Raw genomic sequence first — 27455 nt, forward strand, 5'->3', positions numbered from 1 at the left:
TTGATGTTTAGCTGTAACTCCTATAATATTTTGAAAAGACCTTTACCCTAAATATAATTTGCCATCAGTTACAATCAACTATCTGATATCATTTTGTATATTATCAATCAAAAATTCTTTAAATCAAAGAGAAACAATACCTGAAATTGCATCTCAAACAATTTTCTAAAGATTATTACTTGGATTATAGTAATGAAAGCAGTTGGATGTTTGAATATTTATAAGCCGAGAAGGCCTATGAATCTCGTGTATTTATTATTACTACTATTTTTCCTTATGAAAATTAACAAATCTTTAAATATCTTAAATGCTTTTACCTTCAAATCACACAAGGTATTCGTTGCTAATGACCTTAGCTGTTGCCTCAGCAGAACGTTATAAATATTCATATTGGTATATATATTTAATAGATATAGATACACATATAAAAGTGTGTACGTACATGTATATGTATATGTATGTATATGCCTCAAGGGTTTTTGTAGTTTTCTTTAACTGGTGTATGCCACTCCATTATCTTTTCCAACGGTTTCCTGTCTGTGTATGTGTGCACGCGTTCCTTGGTCGGTGTCCCATTCAGCACGACCCTCAGTTGGCTCTAAGCTCCGTGCTCATTCACACCTTTTGTAAATACTGCCAATGCATTGTCATTTACAACACTTTTGTTTTAATTTCATAAAACAAGAATTATAGTTCTGGTATAATTTCCTTTTGTAACATAACGATGCCAATGGCCTTGTCTCTAAATAAAAGTCTACATTTTTTATGTAAATGAAATCGGTAAATAAAAGCGTCTTTCCAGGACGGCTGACAAAGGTATGTGCTCAGGCTCGCCATCGCGCCAACTAATAACTGGTCTCGGAATGTATATATGTATATATATACATATATACATGTATATATGTTTGTGTGTGTGTGTGTTTCCATATATATGTGTGCGTGTGTGGATATATTATATATTGTATGCTAATAAACTTGGAGACGAATAGTCTACGAATAAACGTATATCATAAATCACAGTATCACTATATATATACTAAAATATAAAATCAATAAAAAAACACTATGTAACCAGACCACACTATAGCACGGCAATAAAAAAATATAAACATAGCACAATTATAATACCTATGTTAATGACACAGATAAGTAAATCGCCAATAAATTGAATCTGAGAGTTCAGAAAAAAAGAAAAAAAAAAAAAAGAGTTTATAATCGGGCGAAGTCCTTCGAAATTATCAGGTAGTACATAGGTTGTGTAGCCTATTATATTATTGCATTAGTCTATTATTATCATTATATTTGAGCGGAAGACTTTTACACATTGGGTACTGGTACTCCTAAGTGAGAGACCTGTTTAGTATGAGAATATATATATATATATATATATATATATATATATGTGTATATGTCTCTCCCCTCATCATTACGTTCCCATTCTCCGCCCCAACACATACACATACAAACATATTTCCTGATTTGTTCCCTCTTTTCACCTTTGTTGTTTTTTCAACATTTGTCGCAGAATATTTCTATAATGCTTTTTCGGAAACGTTGATATTTGTAAATTACACTTTCAATAAATATTTGAATGAACTAAAATGCATATGCAGCATTCAAGATCACAAACATACACGTGCGTGTATGCGCATAAAGATGTGTGTGTGTGTACAAACTGTACATATATATAGGTCTATATATGAATATATATATTTATATTATATGTAAGTGTGTGTATATATAGGTAGACATATATGTATATATATATATATATACATGCATATATATATATATATATATATATATATATATATATATGTATGTATGTATGTATATGTTTGCATATATATATATGTATATATATAAGAATAGGTATATACATCTATATATAGGAATATATATATGTATACATATATATATAAAATCTGTATGTATATATATGCATATGCATATAGATGTATATGTATATACAGTTGTATATAGGTATATATTTATATTTTTTCTCGCTCTTTCTATATATTTCTCTCTCACTCGCGCCCTCCATATACATATACCTATATATATGTAAGTGTGTGTCCTGCGCTTGAGTTAGCGGATGTTTGTCTCCGCATATGTATGCGTATGTGCACGTGTATATTTGTCTGCATGTGTACGTGTGCATCCATGTGTCTGTTTTTATATGCATAAGATGCATACGCATACATATACATAGATATACATATATACATATATATCCAACTATATACCTATATCTGTATACATGTATACATACATGTGCTTTTTTGTCCCTCTCTTTCACTGTAGAATCTCTAATTTCTAATACGTATGAGGTTAAACAGTTGATTATAACTTATCTCAAATATATATATATATATATATATATATATATATATATATATATTTTGAAAGGCCTTTTCACTGTATTGCACTTAGAAGTTAAAATTAAACATCAATCATGCTGCTTATATTTATTTGGCCATCAATAAAATTTTGCTTCAGTTTCCTTTACAGGGTCCGTTGATTCAGAAATAACCATTGTTGCAAGCTTAATCCTCAGAAGCTGGACGCTCAATCCTTGAACGAAACATAGATTATGTTATTAGTGTTTATTCGAACAATCCAAACGTCCTACAGAGGGCCCTGAAAGATTTCTATTGGCAGGATCCGTTCGTACACACACCGCCACTCCTGCAGGCGGAACCCTCGGCAGCTGGACGTCCTGTCGACTGGGTGTAGGTCCAGATGCTGTAGCCATCCTTCACCTGCCACTGACATACAAGCTGGACACACAGAGAGTCCTCAGACACGGCTTTCGACGCATATGCTTCCGACTTGCCAGTTTGCTTTTGGCACTGTTCGTCCATGGAGGCGATTTCACCTGGCAGCTGGGAAGACAGGGGGATTTTCTCTCCTATTTGGGTCGTCTGAAGGCAGGAAGCGTCGTCACTGCTCATATAGTCCTTCATCAGTTTCTGTGAACACGACGAAAAGAACAGCTTGTTGGATTTACCTGGAATGTAGCTCATTATGTAGCCGTCATCCCACGAACAAGCTTCAGCCCCATCTTTGCCATCATGAGGAGAGCCAAGATTATGTGCTACTTCATGTGCGGCAGTCATCACGCCCACATAGTAAGCGCCCATATCCTCACCCATGCCAGTGTTGAAAGAGCGTTTGTTACCGCTGGCCACAATACATGCGGCTCCTTTCCAGGCAATGCCAGCTAAGCCCTCCTTAATCATGCCAGATTCCACATCAGCCATGTCCTTGCCCGTCATTAGATAGGCCACATCATAAGCAGGCAGTGAAGCTTTCTTCTGGAACAGCCAATCGCTGACTGAGCTAAGGGTATTTTCTCCATGGATGTAGTTTTCCAGAAGGACATTATCATTTATGTAAGTCTCGTCGGCTGAGTCACGGACAATGAGAGCTCCAGACAGAATCAGATTGACCTTTGGGTCACTCATGGTAGCAAACCTCTTGTTGACTCCATTCCAGAAAACGGACAAGTACTGTTTTACCTTAGTGTTGGAGCCCAATTGTTGAGCGAGGGTGCTGTCAACTATTACGTAGAGTTCAGCTGTGGCACTAAGGGCACCTCGGCTATTTTGAGAGCTCTTAGCTTGTGCTTGATACTGACGGACTTCGGCGGGAATTTCCAGGTAGTCGTTGTAAGCGCCGGCTTCAGCTTCGTACTGTCGCTGTGCCTGGTGAGTTCCGTCAGCGTTTGCCTTGATGGCAAGTGTTGGCGTTATGAGTCCTTCCACCTGGGTACCGTCAACGGACACCACGGCGCCGGTATCGGGGTCGTGGTACAGATCGGGAATCACCGAGTCATGTGGTGCGTCTTCAATCACCACTCGTCCTTGACTGTCGCGTGTGGTTGTCTGCAGCTTGAATTCCGCAGCTAGGGGCGAGGGGGCACGATGTAGACGAAGCTTATGCTCCTCGTTAAAGGCCTTTACAGTGAGCTTTAGAGGCTCGAGAGAAGATCGGCTTCCGCTCACACGGACAGTGGCTGGCGCTCGCTCCACTGAGGAGCTTCGAAGCACTGAGGCATGGCCAAAGGCAGCCAAGACCGAGATCAGGATGCATGCAGTCTTCATGGTGATCCAGATGCGAATGTCGCCAACAGGATTCCCGACCTTTTTATATGGGTAAGGGACACACTTGAGTAAACACAGTTGATTCCCCAGTTTTTCTATTAGAATACTTGGTAGGCAAAATCGGTGTGACAATTATATTATGATTGTAAGGAAAGAATGGGAATTTAACTGTACGTGTTGATTTCGTTGATGAAAAGAAAACCTCTGTCTATAACTGTCAACCAAGCTGATAAATTTGATGTTCATAGTCATCCGTATTCATAATTGTTTCTTTGGAATTTCATCATTTAAAAAAGGACTTGATTTCCTTCGAGTAACCAAAGGTATAGGGAACTGCACAGGGAACATGTTTGCATTTAAAGATTTTCATGATATTATCATCATTCCTTAGTATGATGACATAAATAATGGTTTCATTCGTACACCAGGCACGGGGTGTAGGCATCAAGCAAGCAGAAATCGTTGCTGTTACGACTAATCTTTCCTACCAAATTATCTACGCAGCTGAGGAGGCCTAAACATGGCATATCGGACTTGGCAGCTTCCTCACTCTCTTATATAGAGTAATAATTTTAGAAAAAATGATTTTGTCAATGTACATGGTGTTGAACGATTATATTTATTCAAAGTTTTGCATAACAAAAACTTTGAATTAATATTTTTAACAATAAATAAGAATATAAGATACATACATATACATATATATGTACACACACACACATATATATACATATATATATATATATATATATATATATATATATATATGCATATATGTACACACCCACACACACACACACACACACATATATATATATATATATATATATATATATATATTAAATACCTATATATAAATACATACACACATGCACATGTGTGCACACACACTCACTCATAAATATGGATACACAGGAATACAACACAAACAGATACACGTCCATATACGTGAGTATTTATCATTGTCAATTACAGTAATCGCTCACCTGGGTCACATGAACTCACCGGACGAATTCAATCTACACGCACATGCATACATACTTATACACACACTCTAACACACACACGCACACACACATACACATATATATTTGTTTTCATGTATGTATGAGTTTGCAAGCTTCCGTGTGTGCGTATGTGTTTTTGTGGGATTGTAGATGTAGGTGTCTGCGTGTGTGTGTGCGTGCGCGTGTATGTGCAAGCGCGCTAATACAGAGAGACAAAGGTGGGGGGGGGGGGGGGGAGAGAAATATAGAGACAGAGAGAGAGAGAGAGAATGAAAGAGATAACGAGGAGAGAACTAGTGTGAGAGTGAGAGAAAGAAGTAAGAGAGAGAGAGAGAGAAGGAGAGCGAAGATGAGAGAAAGAGCGAAGTAAAGAGAGAAAGATCAAATGAGATCGAGAGTGAGAGAGAAACAGCAGCGTAAAAGGAAAACGAACTAATGAGAACGAAAGAACGAGAAAGCGAGGAAGAGAAAAACGTGAGATTTAGTAAAACACAGAGAATGAGAGATAACGAAGTAAAGAGAGATGGAGAAAAATATAGAGGGAGGGAGAAATCCGACTCTCTTTGTGCTCCCCTCTCGCTCTGTCCCAATTTTGATCTATAGTTAGCTCTTGCTACAAAATAGAAACATCAGACAGTACCTAACAACCACACTAGAGAGCGTGTGGTGCGTGCGAGACCCCATATTTCATCGGCATGAAATATTAGCACATCATAAGATAAAACCTCACCGTCAGCTCGAGATAGGCAGAGACTGCTAGAAATCCATTGAAAATGTCTTAATGAGTGTATATGTTATTAATGATGGACATATATGCATTTGAACTCAGTTAATAGAAAAATAAGATTTGTGAATCTATATCCATACTAAACATGTAGCATACAAAGGAAGGCCTTAAAGAAGTTGAAAATCTATCGCAATGAAATTACCGCGAGGTCACTTGGGGACGCATATGCGTCGGGGTTAAATCGCTGCGAGGGCGATTAATGGGTTACTTGAGGAATTTGTTTACTCAAGTGCGTCCCTTATCCATATAAAAAGGCCAGAAATCCTGTTGGCGACATTCGGATCTGGATCACCATGAAGACTGCATTCATCCTGATCTCGGTCTTGGCTGCCTTCGGCCATGCCTCGGTGCTTCGAAGCTCCTCAGTGGAGCGAGCGCCAGCCGCTGTCCGTGTGAGCGGAAGCCGATCTTCTCTCGAGCCTCTAAAGCTCACTGTAAAGGCCTTTAACGAGGAGCATAAGCTTCGTCTACATCGTGCCCCCTCGCCCCTAGCTGCGGAATTCAAGCTGCAGACAACCACACGAGACAGCCAAGGACGAGTGGTGATTGAAGACGCACCACATGACTCGGTGATTCCCGATCTGTACCACGACCCCGATACCGGCGCCGTGGTGTCCGTGGACGGTACTAAAGTGGAAGGCCTTATAACGCCCACACTTGCTATCAAAGCAAACGCTGACGGAACTCACCAGGCACAGCGACAGTACGAAGCTGAAGCCGGCGCTTACAACGACTACCTGGAAATTCCCGCCGAAGTCCGTCAGTATCAAGCACAGCCGAAAAACTCTCAAAGTAGCCGAGGTGCCCTTAGTGTCACAGCTGAACTCTACGTAATAGTTGACAGCACCCTCGCTCAACAATTGGGCTCCAACACAAAGGTGAAACAGTACCTGTCCGTGTTCTGGAATGGAGTCAACAAGAGGTTTGCTACCATGAGTGACCCAAAGGTCAATCTGGTTCTGTCTGGAGCTCTCATTGTCCGTGACTCAGCCGACGAGACTTACATAAATGATAATGTCCTTCTGGAAAACTACATCAATGGAGAGAATACCCTTAGCTCAGTCAGCGATTGGCTGTTCCAGAAGAAAGCTTCATTGCCTGCTTATGATGTGGCCTACCTAATGACTGGCAAGGACATGGCTGATGTGGAATCTGGCATGATTAAGGAGGGCTTAGCTGGCATTGCCTGGAAAGGAGCCGCATGTATTGTGGCCAGCGGTAACAAACGCTCTTTCAACACTGGCATGGGTGAGGATATGGGCGCTTACTATGTGGGCGTGATGACTGCCGCACATGAAGTAGCACACAATCTTGGTTCACCTCATGATGGCAAAGATGGAGCTGAAGCTTGTTCGTGGGATGACGGCTACATAATGAGCTACGTTCCAGGTAAATCCAACAAGCTGTTCTTTTCTTCGTGTTCACAGAAACTGATGAAGGACTATATGAGCAGTGACGACGCTGCCTGCCTTCAGACGACCCAAATAGGAGAGAAAATCCCTCTCTCTTCCCAGCTGCCAGGTGAAATCGTCTCCATGGACGAACAGTGCCAAAAGCAAACTGGCAAGTCGGAAGCCTATGCGTCGAAATCCGTGTCTGAGGACTCTCTGTGTGTCCAGCTCGTATGCCAGTGGCAGGTGAAGGATGGCTACAGCATCTGGACCTACACCCAGTCGACAGGACGTCCAGCTGCCGAGGGTTCCGCATGCAGGAGTGGCGGTGTGTGTACGAACGGATCCTGCCAATAGAAATCTTTCAGGGCCCTCTGTAGGACGTTTGGATTGTTTGAATAAACACTAACAACATAATCTATGTTGTGTTCAAGGATAGAGTGTCCAGCTTCAGAAGATTAGGCTTGTAACAATGGTTACTTCTGAATCAATGGACTCTGTAAAGGAAACTGAAGCAAAAGTTTGTTGATGGCCAAATAAATATAAGCAGCATGATTGATTTTTAATTTTAACTCCTAAGTGCAATACTTTGAAAAGCTCTTTCAAAAAAAAAAAAAAAAAAAAAAAATGATATAAGTTATAATCAACTGTTTAACCTCATACGTATTACCAATTAGAGATTCTTCAGTGAAAAAGAGGGACAAAAAAGCACATGTATGTATACATGTTTACAGATATAGGTATATAGTTGGATATATATGTTTATATGTATATATATGTATATGTATGCGTATGCATCATATACATATAAAACCAGACACATGGATGCACACGTATACATGCAGACAAATATACACGTGCACATATGCATACATATATGCAGAGACAACACCCTCTAACTCAAGCGCAGGACACACTTACATATATATAGGTATATATATAAAGAGGGCGCGAGTGAGAGAGGAATATATAGAAAGAGCGAGAAAAAATATAAATATATACCTATATACAGCTGTATATACATATACATCTATATGCATATGCATATATACATAACCATTATTTGTATATATATATATATATATATATATATATATATACATACTTATATATACATACCCATTTTTTATATATATACATACATATATACCTATATATAGATGTATGTACCTATACTTATACATATATATATGCAAATATATATACATACATACATATATATATATGCGCATACACGCACGTGTATGTTTGTGATCTTGAATGCTGCATATGCATTTTAGTACATTCAAATAGGAGTTCCAGTAACCTGACCCAATGTGTAAAATTCTTCCGCTCAAATGTAATATTAGTAAGAGACTAATGCAATAATGTAATAGGCTACACAACATAGGTACTACCTGATAACTTCGAAGGACATCGCCAGATTATAAACTTTTCTGAACTCTCAGATTCGATTTACTTATCTGTGTCATTAACATATGTAAGATAATTTTGCTGTGTTTATATTCTGTATTGCCTTGCTATAGTGTGGTCTGGTTACATAGTGTTCCTTTATTGATTTTATATTTTAGTTTATATATTGCGATACTGTGAATTATGATATACGTTTATTCGTGGACTATTCGTCTCGAAGTTTACTAGCATACAATATATAATATAGCCACACACGCACACATATATATGGAAACACACAGACACACACAAACATATATACATGTGTATATGTATATATATATATATATATATATATATATATATATTCCGAAACGATGGCGAGCCTGAGCACAAACCTTTGTCAGCCGTCTTGGAAAGACGCTTTTTCGTTACCGATTTCACTTTCATAAAAATTGGAGACTTTTATTTAGAAACAAGACCATTGGCATCATTTGATACAAAAGGAAATTATACCAGAATTATAATTCTTGTTTTATGAAATTAAAACAAAAGTGTTGTAAATGCCAATGCATTGGCAGTACTTACAAAAGATGTGAATGGACACGGAGCTTAGAGCCAACTGAAGGTCGTGCTGAATGGGACACCGACATGTGTGATTCCTTAGAGAATGGATTAAGGGAGGAAATAAAATTGCTTTCAACTTCTGGCAAAGTTTCACAGGTGACTGGCCTTTATATTATTGAGCTACCATTAGGTACTCCCATGTTGTCATTCAGCCCTTCATTTTCAGTTAAAGGGTTAAATGTTGAAAAAAAAAAAAAATAGAGACTATCTTCATCAATTATATCAAAGAGACTCAGTCTGGTCATCAACGTTTCCTTTATTGTCATTCTGGTCCTTACTTTTAATATTTATGTATTGGAAAACTTCACAGTTCTCAGATTCACCTGTTTTCATAAATTGTAAAATAGGGATGGTGTCATGTATACAACTGCCTTTCACTGAAGACTGTAAGATATTATTGGTCATCATACCATTGATAAGCTTTTTAGAAGCTTGACATGTTGGTGTGTCACAGTTTCCACCAGCATTTTTGAGGTGCTAAATAAATTTTCGAGGCAATCTTGACTGAGCCTGTTTGTTAATAAATATTCAAAACAATAATGAGTATTACTATCGTCCCATAATAATTTAATACTGGAGATATTCAGTTTCCAACCAGATATGCAAGGCAATGATCTTTTGGTGCCCATTACTTCCAAAGAAGAGATCCAAGATTTAATGTCCTGTAATTTTTCTATCTGTCTATTGTTTGCTGCAATAGCACACCTACTATCTGTATAGTGATTAATTTGACTGCTACTGAATAGGTCAAATAGCTTATCCATTCTGTTAACAAACTGATCAGTATGGTAAGCTTCCTGTGGCAAGGCACCTAACTCTGCATATGTGTATACCTGCTGAAAACTTGTGCAGCAAGGCAAACACGCATTTTTTCAAAAGTATTGCAATAAATATGTTTTGAAGAAAGCTTCGGAGCAAGGCGTATACTCATTTGACTGTCTCTGTTATAAAAGTCTTTTAGATATTGCCATTTTACAGGGTGCCCATTCAAGATTGTTACGGACACTTTTCAAAAGATGCGGTGTATCATAAAAAAAAAAAAAAAAAAAAATACTTTCTCATTGTTATGAATTATAAATGGGGACTCTTTTATGCTCAATTTTGAATAAAGGCTCCTGTTTGTTGCATCTAGGTCACAAATGACAAATTTTGGATGTAAAGCTACATCTTTTAATTTTGTCAAACAGTCCAATATTACTGGTTCTAAGACATTAGCCTTAATGCTCCTACTAAAAAAAAAAAAAAAAAAAAAAGAAATGAAAAATCACAATCACATGAAAAACAATGAACACAATACCAGCCACGGTGGCAAAAATATCATATGTGCAACTGTGTTGGTGTGATATATAGTTCAAAAACACTATCATTTTACTTTGAATGAGTGTGATATATAGTTAAAAGACACTATCATTATACTTTGAATGAAAAAAATAATCTAAATTTAAGCAAAAATAAGTTCCATAGACAACATTTGCTTTTTGAGACTAAATTTAAAGATATTTTAAAAACTGTCATGTAATATACAATTTGTCTTTACCGTAACTAAAAACATCTTGAATTGTAAAACATCTTGAATGGAGTCCTTCAGGCAACCTGATGAAGAAAAAAAATAGGTTATTTTAAATACAAAAATTCAAATAATTGTCGGATATATCTAAATTATACAATTCATTACCATTTCATGTACCATTAAAAGAATGAATTATTGATGATACTACAAACCAAAGCTCGATTCATCTCTGTCATGTGATAGATTTGTGGCTGTTTTTTTCCTGTGGCACACTATAATCTATACTGGTTGTGCTGACTGCTGGTAAACCTGTATATCAGATATGTGCCATTACATATAATAAGCCAATTTTAATTATAAGAAGCAAAAGATTATATTGTGATATTAAACTTTACCCTAGTAAAACAATTACTTTACTTTTCACTTTATGCATTACCCTGATTGTTTATAGTTTCTTGATTGTTTCAAAAATAAAATGGAAATATTTCTCCAAATATATCTATATAGATACTCTATTTTACTTTACATAGAAAATATTCTGCTACAATAGAGCCACACTATATGAAGGACACCATTCAATACATTGCTTTTATAATTATGGCTTTCCTAACTTAACAGAGGCTTTGCCCAATTTAACCCCCTTTATGAAAGGGCCTACCACACCCTACTCCCCCTAAGGACATCAAATCTTCACCAGTATGTATGGCAATAGAACAGTGCGGCCCTCTAGTAAAGCTATACCAATATTCCCATAGGATATTAATTGCATTTTGTTATGTTTTACCTGAATATGATATGGCATCAGGATCATAATCTGCTGTTGCAATCTCTGAAATGTCCATATACATATATATATATATATATATATATATATATATAAGATTTGCAAATTATGCATTAATTGAGCTAAACACAAAGTAAAGATTTATCTATCATATTAGAATGTGCTATTGATGATGATTTAGTCTATTACTTCATTTGCATTTTGTAATATATACAAATTTCAAAGCAGTGTTATCAACCACATAGCAGGGAGATTTTGATCTGGATATGCAGAATTAGAGAGTCTTGACCTTGATATGTAATTATCACAGGAAAAATGCTTGCTACACACACGAAAGCTCCTATTCAATTGCTCTGGAGATATATTTTTTAGATGTGGGATGCCTAACATTTCAACCCACTTGAGGCATCTAAAATATGTGAAAGAATCAGATGACATCATAGTTTTTATCTGTTACCTTGAAATATAAGTGTCCAATATTAACGGTACGTAAAAGTTTTTATGCAACAGTTTATAGGTGTCTTATTATTATAATAAATCCATAGTGATATGATCCCCATCACTTCTTTTTAACATATATTTCACCGTCCATCATATAAAAAATCTACCATTAAAATATAATGATGAACAATACTAACCCTTATTTTTCCTTAGGGAAAAATAATGTCTTTAAAATGTTCTTTCAATTTTCCGCAAGTGGAACACGGATGGGACTTGCCAGGCATTGCAGATCTGTCATTTAAAAAGTTCGCGTTTTGAATGTAAACAAACTGACGTGACGTCACAAATGTGATATACTCACGAGCGCCATCTCTTGAGCCGGCGCCGCAACCGTAGTTCTCGATGCTCAATGGATATTGTCTTACATTCCTGTCTTTCGTATATAGTCTTTGGTTCAAGGCACAAGACTAAGAATCCAGGGAGTGGAATTGGAATGGGTTCAGGACTTCCTATACCGTGGGGTAAGGATAGACCGGACCCTCTTTTTCCAGAAGGAGGTCCAGTACCTGGTCGACCGAACCAAAGCAAGACTGTCTGTCATGAGAGCAATGACTGGGAGACGCATAGGGGCCAGACACAAAGTACTAAGATCATTCTATGTACATGCTGTCCGGCCCGTTGTGGACCATGCCTACGTCGCTCTAATTGCCGCCAAGAAAAAGTACATAGACAAATTAGAGAATGTCCAAAATGAAGCCGCCAGGATCATTCTGGGTGCCCCGAGGTGGGCGAAGATCCTCAACCTCCTGATGGAGGCAAACCTTCTCCCCCTGGACTCACGAATCGATCTAATGGCAACACAATTCCTGTCAAAGGTCATCCAGGCTCCCAGGAACACAAGCCTAAGACAAAAATTATTCAGACGCCTCAAACAAGACAACAAGCTCTTTGCAAACAACTCCTGGCTGTCTCACACAGCTAGGGTGTTGATACGCCATCTGCTCCAAGAACAGCGCCTCCTCACTACAGGCAGAGGCAGTTGCAATCATGGGAGCCCTAGCCCACATGTCCCTAAGGAAAGGACACATGGTCATATACACAGACTCTAGGGTAGCCATTGACTGTCTTCAGCACAGCTCACCCACAGACAACATCTACCTACTGACCACGATTCTCACAATGGCACAGAGAATTCTTGCTCAGGGTAGAAGAATTATCATCAACTGGGTCCGAAGCCACATCGGCATCAGAGGGAACGAGCTTGCTGACAGACTAGCCGTCGCTGGCAGGGGTATGCCCCCAAATCCCATGACGATAAAACCGAACCGAAAATTACATAAGGAGGAGAGTGCCTTGGTCGGTCGTACCTTCCTACGGCAGCTCCACAGAGAGGAAACGAGAACCTCCCCCTCGGCCAGCTGGTACTCAGACGCCACAGGCTATGAACCACTGGCACTCTCTGAAGTAATCAACAGAGGTACCGAAGTCATTCTTCACAGAATGCGCCTAGGTTACCACTGTGCATGGCAGATTATCAACAATTGAACGCGAAGAAAGGTGCTGCATGCACTGCGGAGAGCCAAACGCCACACTAGTCCACTACTTAGAAAATTGTGACCATAAACAATTCCTGAGACAGGGGCCGCCCACAACAACCGCCATGCTGGTAAAGAGGCTATGCGATATGTTTACACCATGGCGGCAGGAGCGCCTGCTGGCAATCCCGCCGCCACGGTAAGCACCGAGTGTCAGACAAGAAACACAAGCCGGGCCATATTTAGAAGGCCCGGGCGAAGCTAGAACTTCGCAAATCAGAAAGAAGAAGAGATCACCAATCCCTGATCCCCAAGCAGAGCAAGACCACAGCAGCAGCACACAAGGACTGCCCAGTCCTTAGCCGACTGGGGAGCCTACCGGCTCCCCTGTAGAACTCCAACTTCAGCCTCTAACACCCAGCCATACCGGTGGGCACTCACACCCACACAGTCACTCCCTAAAGAGATAAGACACCAGACAAGATAGATGCAACATAACCATGTACTATACTGGTGACTCCCGGAGTGAACTGACAAATGGAGTGACACGTCACGGTTTATCGCTCGTTCGCTTAGCTCACTCTCTGGAGGGGTAGTACCTGGAGTAGCATGACCCCGCAACCTGAAGCTCAGCATACTTTCCCAGGTTGGGTCATGCCCAGGTCCGCCGCCGCGTCCGCGCTCATTGGACAACGGGCTCCCCTCGTTCCCTGCGCGCTTACACAGCGCTGGTATACTTAACCCGCAGAGCCGCCTGCGAAATCACCAATCCCTGATCCTCCAGCAGAACAAGACCACAGCAGCAGCACACAAGGACTCCCCAGTCCTTAGCCGACTGGGGAGCCTTCCGGCTCCCCCGTAGAACTCCAACTTCGGCCTCCATCACTCAGCCATACTTGTGGGCACTCACACCCACACAGTCACTCCTCAAAGAGATAAGAAACCAGATAGTAGATACCCCCATAACCATCTACTATAGGCCCTGGACTCATATCGCTTGAGAAGTCAAACGCAGGTGTCGTAGGGGAAAGTGCGCCGAACCGCGGTTGATCAGGAAGGGCATCCAATCAGGCAAGGGTGATACTGCCATATAACCTCTCAATAGTGAATTGAGAGAGGCCTATGTCCTGCAGTGGGATGAATGGCTGTATAAAATTATATACACATATGTGTATGTGTATGTGTGTAAACAGATAGATAGATATACCAAAATATGCACACACACACACATATATGTATGTGTGTATATATATATATAAAAAATGTATATATATATGTATATATTTGTGTGTGTATAAATGTACATATATGTGTGTTCGTATATATATATAGATATATGTATGCATATACAGTGCATATATATATATATATATATATATATATATATATATATATATATATATGTTTTATGCATATATATATATATAATTGTATGTATATATGTATTTTTATATTCAAATATATATAAAAATATATTATAGATATATATAGATATAGATTTATATACATGCATATATGAATATATATATATATATATGAATATATATATATATATATATATATATATATATTATATGTATATATATACACACGCACCACCACACTGACACACATGCATACATACATATATATATATGTATACATATATATATATATGTGTATATATATATATATATATATAATTGTATGTATATATATATTTTTATATTCAGATATATATAAAAATATATTATAGATATATATAGATATAGATTTATATACATGCATATATGAATATATATATATATATATATATATATATATATATACTATATGTATATATATACACACGCACCACCACACTGACACACATGCATACATACATATATATGTATATATATATATATATATATATATATATATATATATATATACATGTGTGTGTGTGTCTGTGTGTGTTTATTTTTTTTACTCATTGTCCTTTAAAGTTTTTACATTTCTTTAGCACACTTTAGTTCAAGTATATGCACTATCGCTAATAAAATAAGCAGCTTTTTCTTCATCGGATGCAAAGAATGTGTCCCCCCCCCCCCTTTTTTTAAAACCTTATAAAATTTTACCGAGACAAATTAGTTCTAGTTTGACTCGGAATAGATTTTCTTCCATTTCCCTTAGTCTCCCTTGAAGCAAAGGGTACTCACGTGGTTATCCTGATGCAAATATCGTCAAGAGGGCTTACGACTTTTTACTGCCACAGACGCACTTGAACAAACACGGGTAATCGGATCAAACACCTCCATTTCAGCGTTTGGCAGTCACCGTTCACTCGAAACCTGACGGATAATTTGATAATTGGATAATCGCCTCTTTGCGAAATTTGGCTAGTATGAATGTCCTAGTTTTCTGGAGGTCTTTATACCTAAAGATTTAAATACTGATGGGATATGAAATTAAAAAAAAAAAAAAATCTTTGAGACATATAATGTTTTTTTTTTTTTTTTTCCCTTTCTTCACATGATGTTAAATGTTAATGTTGAAAAAGAGAAAGAGAAATAATATATTTATGTACATGTAAATATCTATGTATATGCATAAATATAGATGTAGATATGGATGTATAGATATACAGATACACAGATACACATAATCACACACACACACACATATATATATATATATAAATATATATACATATTGATATATATATATATATATACATATATGTGTGTGTGTGTGTGTGTGCACGCTAAAAAAAAAAAAAAAAAAAAAAAAAAAAAACTATCTAACTCTTTGTGACTTAACAATATGATATGACGACGAGAACGGTTGGAAAAAGTGCTGTAAGCTCGACCTGATATTGGTATCCCTGAAAGGGGCGTCAATTAGGAGAGGGAGGCGGGGTGGGGGGGGGGGGATTTGCCACAGCCCCTCTAGACTGTTTGCCCCTCTAAGGGCCCCAATTTCTATTTTAATTATTGCTATTATTCATTTATTTATTTATTTTTACTAATTTTACCTATATAGGTTATAGCTTTAAATCTTTCAAAAATTTTGCTCCTTTAGCTCGGGTACATTAAAAATCTAGTTTTCAAATACATAATACTATTAATATTTCATGTTACCGCCACCAGCTTAGCTAAAGTTGGCATGAATACGTGATATGAATGCCACTAACGCCGCCGTTAACTGGTGTCCGTTTGCAGAGCGCGATCGCTCCCATGCCATAAATGATTGGGCGACGATATGACGATTGTGGATATAATCTTGGGGGAAGTCTCTGCCCTGGCTGGCCAAACACTCTCAATGAGACTGAGATAAGGCGATTTGGATGGATGTGGCAAAGCGTAATCTCGAGATGTTGCTGAAATCACGTCTTCACGACTCTGCTCATATGGATAGCGCTGTCAAACTGGACGAGGAAAAATGGCTTTGGTTCGGGGGACACCATGCCCCTCCCCAATGGTTGAAACATCACGTCCAGAATTTCCACATAGGTATACCCCGTAAATCTGCCGCATCCAACATTCGTCAGCTCCCCGACACCGCTGCTGTGCATCCACTCAAACTGCCCATAACCTTCTGACAGTCAGCTGCTGTAGCCAGAAGAATAAAAGGGGTTCCAATTCCTGGTAGGGTTATGGATTGTTAAAAAATAATACCAATGAAAATGAATAACTAGAAAATTACCCACCTATCTAACTACCTGCCACGCCCCCTACTAGAACCCAGTTAGATGTAAGGGGTGTTGCCACTGAGTATGAAATGGTTTTCATTAGCTGACGATATTCATGCGCTCCAATACAAGCTTCCCATTTGTCTTTCATATAGCATATTGAAATGTAGATTTGAACGACATTTACTTGATCATCTTCCTCCGTCGAGGATGTGGGCTACCCACTTTTGGCCTTGTCTCTGGTGGACCCACTTGTTTGGTGTGGCTGGATCCAAAGAGACGGCTGGCTTCGATATAACTAATCTTGCTATTTCGGATCTTTATAGTCCCTCAGAGTGATGGTGTAAGAAGTCTCTATTACTAATATTGACATGATGCGAGGAACTTACCATATCTACTCCGAAACACTATTCGAACACATTATGAAGCTTCATCTGTTCCGAATCAACTCCTAGTGATTGTTTCGGTTTCATCTACTCCCGAGTAAAGATACTTTTTTAGCGTGTACATATATATGCATAAATACATAAATACTTATAATATATATATATATATATATATATATATATATATATATATGTGTGTGTGTGTGTGTGTGTGTTTGTGTGTGTGTGTGTGTGAGCCGATATATATTTATAGATATATGTACATGTATATACATATATAAATATATATCCATATACACACACACATATATATATATCTATATACAAAGATATATGTATACTAACACATATTTATATACAGATATGTGTGTGTGTGGATGTATGTATATATACGGGTGAATATATATACATTTATGTACTCATATGCAAATGGATGTAATTATATATACATATATATACATATATATACATACAGCTATTCATATAAAAATAAATATGTATACATGCATTTATATATACATAAATATACATATATACACACATATATATGTATGAAGGTATGTATATATACGTATGTGCTTATAAATATGTACATACATACATCCATGTACATATACATATATACATCCATACATACATATAAATATGTTTGTATTGATATATATATACATACATATATATATATATATATATATATATATATATATATATATATAGCTTATATATGTATGTACTACATATATGCATGAATATATAGATGTGTGTATACAATACATGTGTGTATATACATATATAGATAAATATATATATATAATTTTATACATAAATATATGTGTATTAATATATATACATATATACATATATATATATATATATATATATATATATATATATATAAATAGAGAGAGAGAGAGAGAGAGAGAGAGAGAGAGAGAGAGAGAGAGAGAGAGAGAGGCATACAAAGAGAACATATATATATATATATATATATATATATATATATATATATATGTGTGTGTGTGTGTGTACATGCATATGCTTATATGTATGTATGTATATATATATATATATACATATATATGTTTGTGTGTGTATTTATATATATATACACACATGTTCGTTTATATATATATATATATATATATATATTCTTATATCTATATATATATACACATATGTACATGTTTGTACTGATATATACATATATATTACATATGTTATATATAACCTACATATATAAAACATATGTATATGTATATATGTGTGTGTGTGTTTATAAGTATGTACATATGATATGCGTGCAGATACATATATACATACCTATATATATATATATATATATGTATGTATTACATATATATGAAAACATATGTATATGTATATATGTATATATATATGCAGTATGTATGTGTATATACATATATGAATAAATATAATTCTATATATTCTTATACATAAATATATGTATATATAAATATATAGAGAGAGACGCAGAGAGAACATTTATATATATTCACACACACACACACACACACACACATATATATATATATATATATATATATGTATGTTTGTGTGTGTTTGCACATATATGCATATACTTATGTATTCACATATATGCATGTATACATGTGTTTATAACACATGTATGTGTATGTATGCATATATAAATATATATACATACATATATATTTATATATAGGTAAGTATATTTATATATGAACACGCACGTACATACACACACATATATATGTATGTAGGTATATATGTATATCTGTGTGTCTGCCTGTGGTTGTGTATATATTTATATATGTATATATGTATATGTGTATATATGCATAGACGGGCACACAACTTTCCACACACACATACATAAAATGGTATGAATATATAGGTTAATAGTTTAAGATTCTTAAATGAATAGGTAGATATATAGATAGACAGATGAATAGATAGACAGATGTAGGTAGACAGATAGGTACATCGATATAAACAGACCGATTTGTACTTTTAGAAAATCGCAAACATTCCATTATCTTATTACAGACGAATAATTACTTAATTTGTCAACGAGCAAACATAATTACCAAATAAGCCACTCTCGACTAAACGAAAAAGAAATAGAAGCGTATATGGATTAATCATATTTGCACAGATGTCTCTCTTAGTCATATAAAAAGATCAGGAGTCCTGTTGGCGACATTCGCATCTGGATCACCATGAAGACTACATTCGTCCTGATCTCGGTCTTGGCTGCCTTCGGCCATGCCTCGGTGCTTCGAAGCTCCTCAATGGAACGAGCGCCAGCCACTGTCCGTGTGAGCGGAAGCCGATCCTCTCTCAAGCCCTTAAAACTCACTGTAAATGCCTTTAACGAGGAGCATAAGCTTCGTCTACATCGTGCCCCCTCGCCCCTAGCTGCGGAATTCAAGCTGCAGACAACCACACGCGACAGTCAAGGACGAGTAGTGATTGAAGACGCACCACATGACTCGGTGATTCCCGATCTGTACCACGACCCCGATACCGGAGCTGTGGTGTCCGTGGACGGTACTAAAGTGGAAGGCCTTATAACGCCCACACTTGCCATCAAAGCAAACGCTGACGGAACTCACCAGGCACAGCGACAGTATGAAGCTGAAGCCGGCGCTTACAACGACTACCTGGAAATTCCCGCCGAAGTCCGCCAGTATCAAGCACAAGCAAAGATCTCTCAAAGTAGCCGAGGTGCCCTTAGTGTCACAGCTGAACTCTACGTAATAGTTGACAGCACCCTCGCTCAACAATTGGGCTCCAACACAAAGGTGAAACAGTACCTGTCCGTGTTCTGGAATGGAGTCAACAAGAGGTTTGCTACCATGAGTGACCCAAAGGTCAATCTGGTTCTGTCTGGAGCTCTCATTGTCCGTGACTCAGCCGACGAGACTTACATAAATGATAATGTCCTTCTGGAAAACTACATCAATGGAGAGAATACCCTTAGCTCAGTCAGCGATTGGCTGTTCCAGAAGAAAGCTTCACTGCCTGCTTATGATGTGGCCTACCTAATGACGGGCAAGGACATGGCTGATGTGGAATCTGGCATGATTAAGGAGGGCTTAGCTGGCATTGCCTGGAAAGGAGCCGCATGTATTGTGGCCAGCGGTAACAAACGCTCTTTCAACACTGGCATGGGTGAGGATATGGGCGCTTACTATGTGGGCGTGATGACTGCCGCACATGAAGTAGCACACAATCTTGGCTCTCCTCATGATGGCAAAGATGGAGCTGAAGCTTGTTCGTGGGATGACGGCTACATAATGAGCTACGTTCCAGGTAAATCCAACAAGCTGTTCTTTTCGTCGTGTTCACAGAAACTGATGAAGGACTATATGAGCAGTGACGACGCTTCCTGCCTTCAGACGACCCAAATAGGAGAGAAAATCCCTCTCTCTTCCCAGCTGCCAGGTGAAATCGTCTCCATGGACGAACAGTGCCAAAAGCAAACTGGCAAGTCGGAAGCCTATGCGTCGAAATCCGTGTCTGCGGACTCTCTGTGTGTCCAGCTCGTATGCCAGTGGCAGGTGAAGGATGGCTACAGCATCTGGACCTACACCCAGTCGACAGGACGTCCAGCTGCCGAGGGTTCTGCATGCAGGAGTGGCGGTGTTTGTAACAACGGATCCTGCCAATAGTAATTCTTTCAAGCTTCTCTTCACGAAATTTGGATTATGGCCGAATAAGCACTTTTAATATAATCTTTGTGTTGAAAGGAGAAAACACACTACCGTGTTGATACTATGGTATAAAAACCCACACTGCAAAACTAGATTTAATTGAAAAAGAGACTACAGTTCCGGAATCCACCTGGATTCCCTCTTCAGGTCTGTGTTGTTTATGAAAAAAAAAAAAAAATATCGGCTTGCAACACGTTGTTTCTGTATTAACGGACCCTGTGAGAGGAAACTTTGAAGTAATATTTGGTTGATGACTTAATAAATATATGCAGCATGATTGATGTTTAGCTGTAACTCCTATAATATTTTGAAAAGACCTTTACCATAAATATATTTTGCCATCAGTTACAATCAACTATCTGATATCATTTTGTATATTATCAATCAAAAATTCTTTAAATCAAAGAGAAACAATACCTGAAATTGCATCTCAAACAATTTTCTAAAGATTATTACTTGGATTATAGTAATGAAAGCAGTTGGATGTTTGAATATTTATAAGCCGAGAAGGCCTATGAATCTCGTGTATTTATTATTACTACTATTTTTCCTTATGAAAATTAACAAATCTTTAAATATCTTAAATGCTTTTACCTTCAAATCACACAAGGTATTCGCTGCTAATGACCTTAGCTGTTGCCTCAGCAGAACGTTATAAATATTCATATTGGTATATATATTTAATAGATATAGTTACACATATAAAAGTGTGTACGTACATGTATATGTATATGTATGTATATGCCTCAAGGGTTTTTGTAGTTTTCTTTAACTGGTGTATGCCACTCCATTATCTTTTCCAACGGTTTCCTGTCTGTGTATGTGTGCACGCGTTCCTTGGTCGGTGTCCCATTCAGCACGACCCTCAGTTGGCTCTAAGCTCCGTGCCCATTCACACCTTTTGTAAATACTGCCAATGCATTGTCATTTACAACACTTTTGTTTTAATTTCATAAAACAAGAATTATAGTTCTGGTATAATTTCCTTTTGTAACATAACGATGCCAATGGCCTTGTCTCTAAATAAAAGTCTACATTTTTTATGTAAATGAAATCGGTAAATAAAAGCGTCTTTCCAGGACGGCTGACAAAGGTATGTGCTCAGGCTCGCCATCGCGCCAACTAATAACTGGTCTCGGAATGTATATATGTATATATATACATATATACATGTATATATGTTTGTGTGTGTGTGTGTTTCCATATATATGTGTGCGTGTGTGGATATATTATATATTGTATGCTAATAAACTTGGAGACGACTAGTCCACGAATAAACGTATATCATAAATCACAGTATCACTATATATATACTAAAATATAAAATCAATAAAAAAACACTATGTAACCAGACCACACTATAGCACGGCAATGAAAAAAATATAAACATAGCACAATTATAATACCTATGTTAATGACACAGATAAGTAAATCGCCAATAAATCGAATCTGAGAGTTCAGAAAAAAAAAATTGAGTTTATAATCGTGCGAAGTCCTTCGAAGTTATCAGGTAGTACATAGGGTGTGTAGCCTATTATATTATTGCATTAGTCTATTATTATCATTATATTTGAGCGGAAGACTTTTACACATTGGGTCAGGTTACTGGTACTCCTAAGTGAGAGACTGTTTAGTATGAGAATATATATATGTGTATATGTCTCTCCCCTCATCATTACGTTCCCATTCTCCGCCCCAACACATACACATACAAACATATTTCCTGATTTGTCCCCTCTTTTCACCTTTGTTGTTTTTTCAACTTTTGTCGCAGAATATTTCTATAATGCTTTTTCGGAAACGTTAATATTTGTAAATTACACTTTCAATAAATATTTGAATGTACTAAAATGCATATGCAGCATTCAAGATCACACACATACACGTGCGTGTATGCGCATAAAGATGTGTGTGTGTGTACAAACTGTACATATATATAGGTCTATATATGAATATATATATTTATATTATATGTAAGTGTGTATATATAGGTAGACCTATATATATATATACACACATATATATATATATATATATATATATATATATACATGCATATATATATATATATATATATATATATATATATATGTGTGTGTGTATGTATGTATGTATATGTTTGCATATATATATATATATATATATAAGTATAGGTATATACATCTATATATAGGAATATATTTATGTATACATATATATATAAAATCTGTATGTATATATATGCATATGCATATAGATGTATGTATATACAGTTGTATATAGGTATATATTTATATTTTTTCTCGCTCTTTCTATATATTTCTCTCTCACTCGCGCCCTCCATATACATATACCTATATATATGTAAGTGTGTGTCCTGCGTTTGAGTTAGCGGATGTTTGTCTCCGCATATGTATGCGTATGTGAACGTGTATATTTGTCTGCATGTGTACGTGTGCATCCATGTGTCTGTTTTTATATGCATAAGATGCATACGCATACATATACATAGATATACATATATACATATATATCCAACTATATACCTATATCTGTATACATGTATACATACATGTGCTTTTTTGTCCCTCTCTTTCACTGTAGAATCTCTAATTTCTAATACGTATGAGGTTAAACAGTTGATTATAACTTATCTCAAATATTTATATATTTTTGAAAGGCCTTTTCACAGTATTGCACTTAGGAGTTAAAATTAAACATCAATCATGCTGCTTATATTTATTTGGCCATCAACAAAAGTTTGCTTCAGTTTTCTTTACAGGGTCCGTTGATTCAGAAATAACTATTGTTGCAAGCCTAATCCTCAGAAGCTGGACGCTCAATCCTTGAACGAAACATAGATTATGTTATTAGTGTTTATTCAAACAATCCAAACGTCCTACAGAGGGCCCTGGAAGATTTCTATTGGCAGGATCCGTTCGTACACACACCACCACTCCTGCATGCGGAACCCTCGGCAGTTGGACGTCCTGCCGACTGGGTGTAGGTCCAGATGCTGTAGCCATCCTTCACCTGCCACTGGCATACGAGCTGGACACAGAGAGTCCTCAGACACGGATTTCGACTCATAGGCTTCCGACTTGCCAGTTTGCTTTTGGCACTGTTCGTCCATGGAGACGATTTCACCTGGCAGCTGGGAAGACAGGGGGATTTTCTCTCCTATTTGGGTCGTCTGAAGGCAGGAACCGTCGTCACTGCTCATATAGTCCTTCATCAGTTTCTGTGAACACGACGAAAAGAACAGCTTGTTCGATTTACCTGAAACGTAGCTCATTATGTAGCCGTCGTCCCACGAACAAGCTTCAGCCCCATCTTTGCCATCATGAGGAGAGCCAAGATTGTGTGCTACTTCATGGGCGGCAGTCATCACGCCCACATAGTAAGCCCCCATATCCTCACCCATGCCAGTGTTGAAAGAGCGTTTGTTACCGCTGGCCACAATACATGCGGCTCCTTTCCAGGCAATGCCAGCTAAGCCCTCCTTAATCATGCCAGATTCCACATCAGCCATGTCCTTGCCCGTTATTAGGTAGGCCACATCATAAGCAGGCAGTGAAGCTTTCTTCTGGAAGGACAAATGAGATCGAGAGTGAGAGAGAGAAACAGCAGTGTAAAAGGAAAACGAACTAATGCGAACGAAAGAACGAGAAAGCGAGGGAGAGAAAACGTGAGATTTAGTAAAACACACCGAGAATGAGAGATAACGAAGTAAAGAGAGATGGAGAAAAATATGGAGGGATGGAGAAATTCGACTCTCTTTGTGCTCCCCTCTCGCTCTGTCCCAGTTTTGATCTATAGTTAGATCTTGCTACAAAATAGAAACATCAGACAGTACCTAACAACCACACTTGAGAACGTGTGGTGCGTTGTGTGTTAGCAATGCAGTGAGCATCGCAAGACCCCACATTTCATCGGCATGAGATATTAGCACATCATAAGATAAAACCTCACCATCAGCTCGAGATAGGCAGAGACTGCTAGAAATCCATTGGAAATGTCTTGATGAGTGTATGTTATTAATGATGGACATATATACATTTTAACTCAGTTAATAGAAAAAGAAAATGCGTGAATCTATATCACTACTAAACATGTAGCATACACAGGAAGGCCTTAAAGCAGTTGAAAATCTTTCGCAATGAAATTACCGCGAGGTCACTTAGGGACGCATATGCGTCGCGGTTGATCCGCCGCGAGGGCGATTAAAGGGTTAATTGAAGAATTTGTTTACTCACGTGCGTCCCTTATCCATATAAAAAGGTCAGAAATCCTGTTGGCGACATTCGCATCTGGATCACCATGAAGACTACATTCATCCTGATCTCGGTCTTGGCTGCCTTCGGCCATGCCTCGGTGCTTCGAAGCTCCTCGGTGGAGCGAGCGCCAGCCACTGTCCGTGTGAGCGGAAGCCGATCTTCTCTCGAGCCTCTAAAGCTCACTGTAAAGACCTTTAACGAGGAGCATAAGCTTCGTCTAAATCGTGCCCCCTCGCCCCTAGCTGCGGAATTCAAGCTGCAGACAACCACACGCGACAGTCAAGGACGAGTAGTGATTGAAGACGCACCACATGACTCGGTGGTTCCCGATCTGTACCACGACCCCTATACCGGAGCTGTGGTGTCCGTGGACGGTACTCAAGTGGAAGGCCTCATAACGCCCACACTTGCCATTAAGGCAAACGCTGACGGAACTCATCAGGCACAGCGACAGTACGAAGCTGAAGCCGGCGCTTATAACGACTACTTGGAAATTCCCGCCGAAGTCCGTGAGTATCAAGCACAGCCGAAAAACTCTCAAAGTAGCCGAGGTGCCCTTAGTGTCACAGCTGAACTCTACGTAATAGTTGACAGCACCCTCGCTCAACAATTGGGCTCCAACACAAAGGTGAAACAGTACCTATCCGTGTTCTGGAATGGAGTCAACAAGAGGTTTGCTACCATGAGTGACCCAAAGGTCAATCTGGTTCTGTCTGGAGCTCTCATTGTCCGTGACTCAGCCGACGAGACTTACATAAATGATAATGTCCTTCTGGAAAACTACATCCATGGAGAGAATACCCTTAGCTCAGTCAGCGATTGGCTGTTCCAGAAGAAAGCTTCACTGCCTGCTTATGATGTGGCCTACCTAATGACGGGCAAGGACATGGCTGATGTGGAATCTGGCATGATTAAGGAGGGCTTAGCTGGCATTGCTTGGAAAGGAGCCGCATGTATTGTGGCCAGCGGTAACAAACGCTCTTTCAACACTGGCATGGGTGAGGATATGGGCGCTTACTATGTGGGCGTGATGACTGCCGCCCATGAAGTAGCACACAATCTTGGCTCTCCTCATGATGGCAAAGATGGAGCTGAAGCTTGTTCGTGGGATGACGGCTACATAATGAGCTACGTTCCAGGTAAATCCAACAAGCTGTTCTTTTCGTCGTGTTCACAGAAACTGATGAAGGACTATATGAGCAGTGACGACGGTTCCTGCCTTCAGACGACCCAAATAGGAGAGAAAATCCCTCTCTCTTCCCAGCTGCCAGGTGAAATCGTCTCCATGGACGAACAGTGCCAAAAGCAAACTGGCAAGTCGGAAGCCTATGCGTCGAAATCCGTGTCTGAGAACTCTCTGTGTGTCCAGCTCGTATGCCAGTGGCAGGTGAAGGATGGCTACAGCATCTGGACCTACACCCAGTCGACAGGACGTCCAGCTGCCGAGGGTTCTGCATGCAGGAGTGGTGGTGTGTGTACCAATGGATCCTGTCAATAGATGCAGTTGTTTCAAATTCCTATGATTCAAGCTCGTTACTGACGACTTAATAAATACAAGTAGCATGATTAATGTTTAGTTTTTAACCCTTGACTGCAGTATTTAGAAAGTTTGCTGTCATATAGTATATTACTTTAATTTGTTGTAATATACTATTCATCAAAAGCTTTTTAAAGAACAGCTAAAAAAAATACAGTGGATGTCATATAACCTTTTTTGGAAATCCCTTATCCCCAACAGGGAGAAATTTCAACACTCCTCGTCCCTGCTTTGTTACATCTTGCGAATCTTTACGTTTCGATGTATTCCAGACTGTGAACACACACACACACACACATATATATGTACATGTATTTACATATATGTA

General features: G+C 38.2%; 5 protein-coding genes across 5 annotated transcripts; 3 read left to right on the forward strand and 2 right to left on the reverse strand.

Moving 5' to 3' along the window:
• Nucleotides 1-2479: 2479 nt before the first annotated feature.
• Nucleotides 2480-5797, reverse strand: LOC125042339 (venom metalloproteinase antarease-like TtrivMP_A). The gene is made up of 3 exons (XM_047637875.1): nucleotides 5754-5797; nucleotides 2681-4212; nucleotides 2480-2574 (listed from the first exon to the last, which is right to left on the reverse strand). Exons 1-3 carry the CDS (start codon nucleotides 5795-5797, stop codon nucleotides 2480-2482), a joined length of 1671 nt encoding a protein of 556 aa, XP_047493831.1.
• Nucleotides 5798-6193: 396 nt separating this feature from the next.
• On the forward strand, nucleotides 6194-7648 carry LOC125042340 (venom metalloproteinase antarease-like TtrivMP_A). Its single transcript, XM_047637876.1, has one exon. The coding sequence runs from the start codon at nucleotides 6194-6196 to the stop codon at nucleotides 7646-7648; it is 1455 nt and encodes a 484-aa protein (XP_047493832.1).
• Nucleotides 7649-17442: 9794 nt separating this feature from the next.
• LOC125042341 (venom metalloproteinase antarease-like TtrivMP_A) lies at nucleotides 17443-21611 on the forward strand. The gene is made up of 2 exons (XM_047637877.1): nucleotides 17443-17567; nucleotides 19804-21611. Exons 1-2 carry the CDS (start codon nucleotides 17443-17445, stop codon nucleotides 21290-21292), a joined length of 1614 nt encoding a protein of 537 aa, XP_047493833.1. The 3' UTR covers nucleotides 21293-21611.
• Nucleotides 21612-24212: 2601 nt separating this feature from the next.
• On the reverse strand, nucleotides 24213-24845 carry LOC125042342 (venom metalloproteinase antarease-like TpachMP_A). Its single transcript, XM_047637878.1, has one exon. It carries the CDS (start codon nucleotides 24843-24845, stop codon nucleotides 24213-24215), a length of 633 nt encoding a protein of 210 aa, XP_047493834.1.
• A 788-nt stretch (nucleotides 24846-25633) lies between these two features.
• On the forward strand, nucleotides 25634-27088 carry LOC125042344 (venom metalloproteinase antarease-like TtrivMP_A). The gene has a single exon (XM_047637879.1). The coding sequence runs from the start codon at nucleotides 25634-25636 to the stop codon at nucleotides 27086-27088; it is 1455 nt and encodes a 484-aa protein (XP_047493835.1).
• Nucleotides 27089-27455: the final 367 nt, after the last annotated feature.

Source organism: Penaeus chinensis, chromosome 32, assembly GCF_019202785.1.
Source record: "Penaeus chinensis breed Huanghai No. 1 chromosome 32, ASM1920278v2, whole genome shotgun sequence".
Taxonomy (NCBI): domain Eukaryota; kingdom Metazoa; phylum Arthropoda; class Malacostraca; order Decapoda; family Penaeidae; genus Penaeus; species Penaeus chinensis.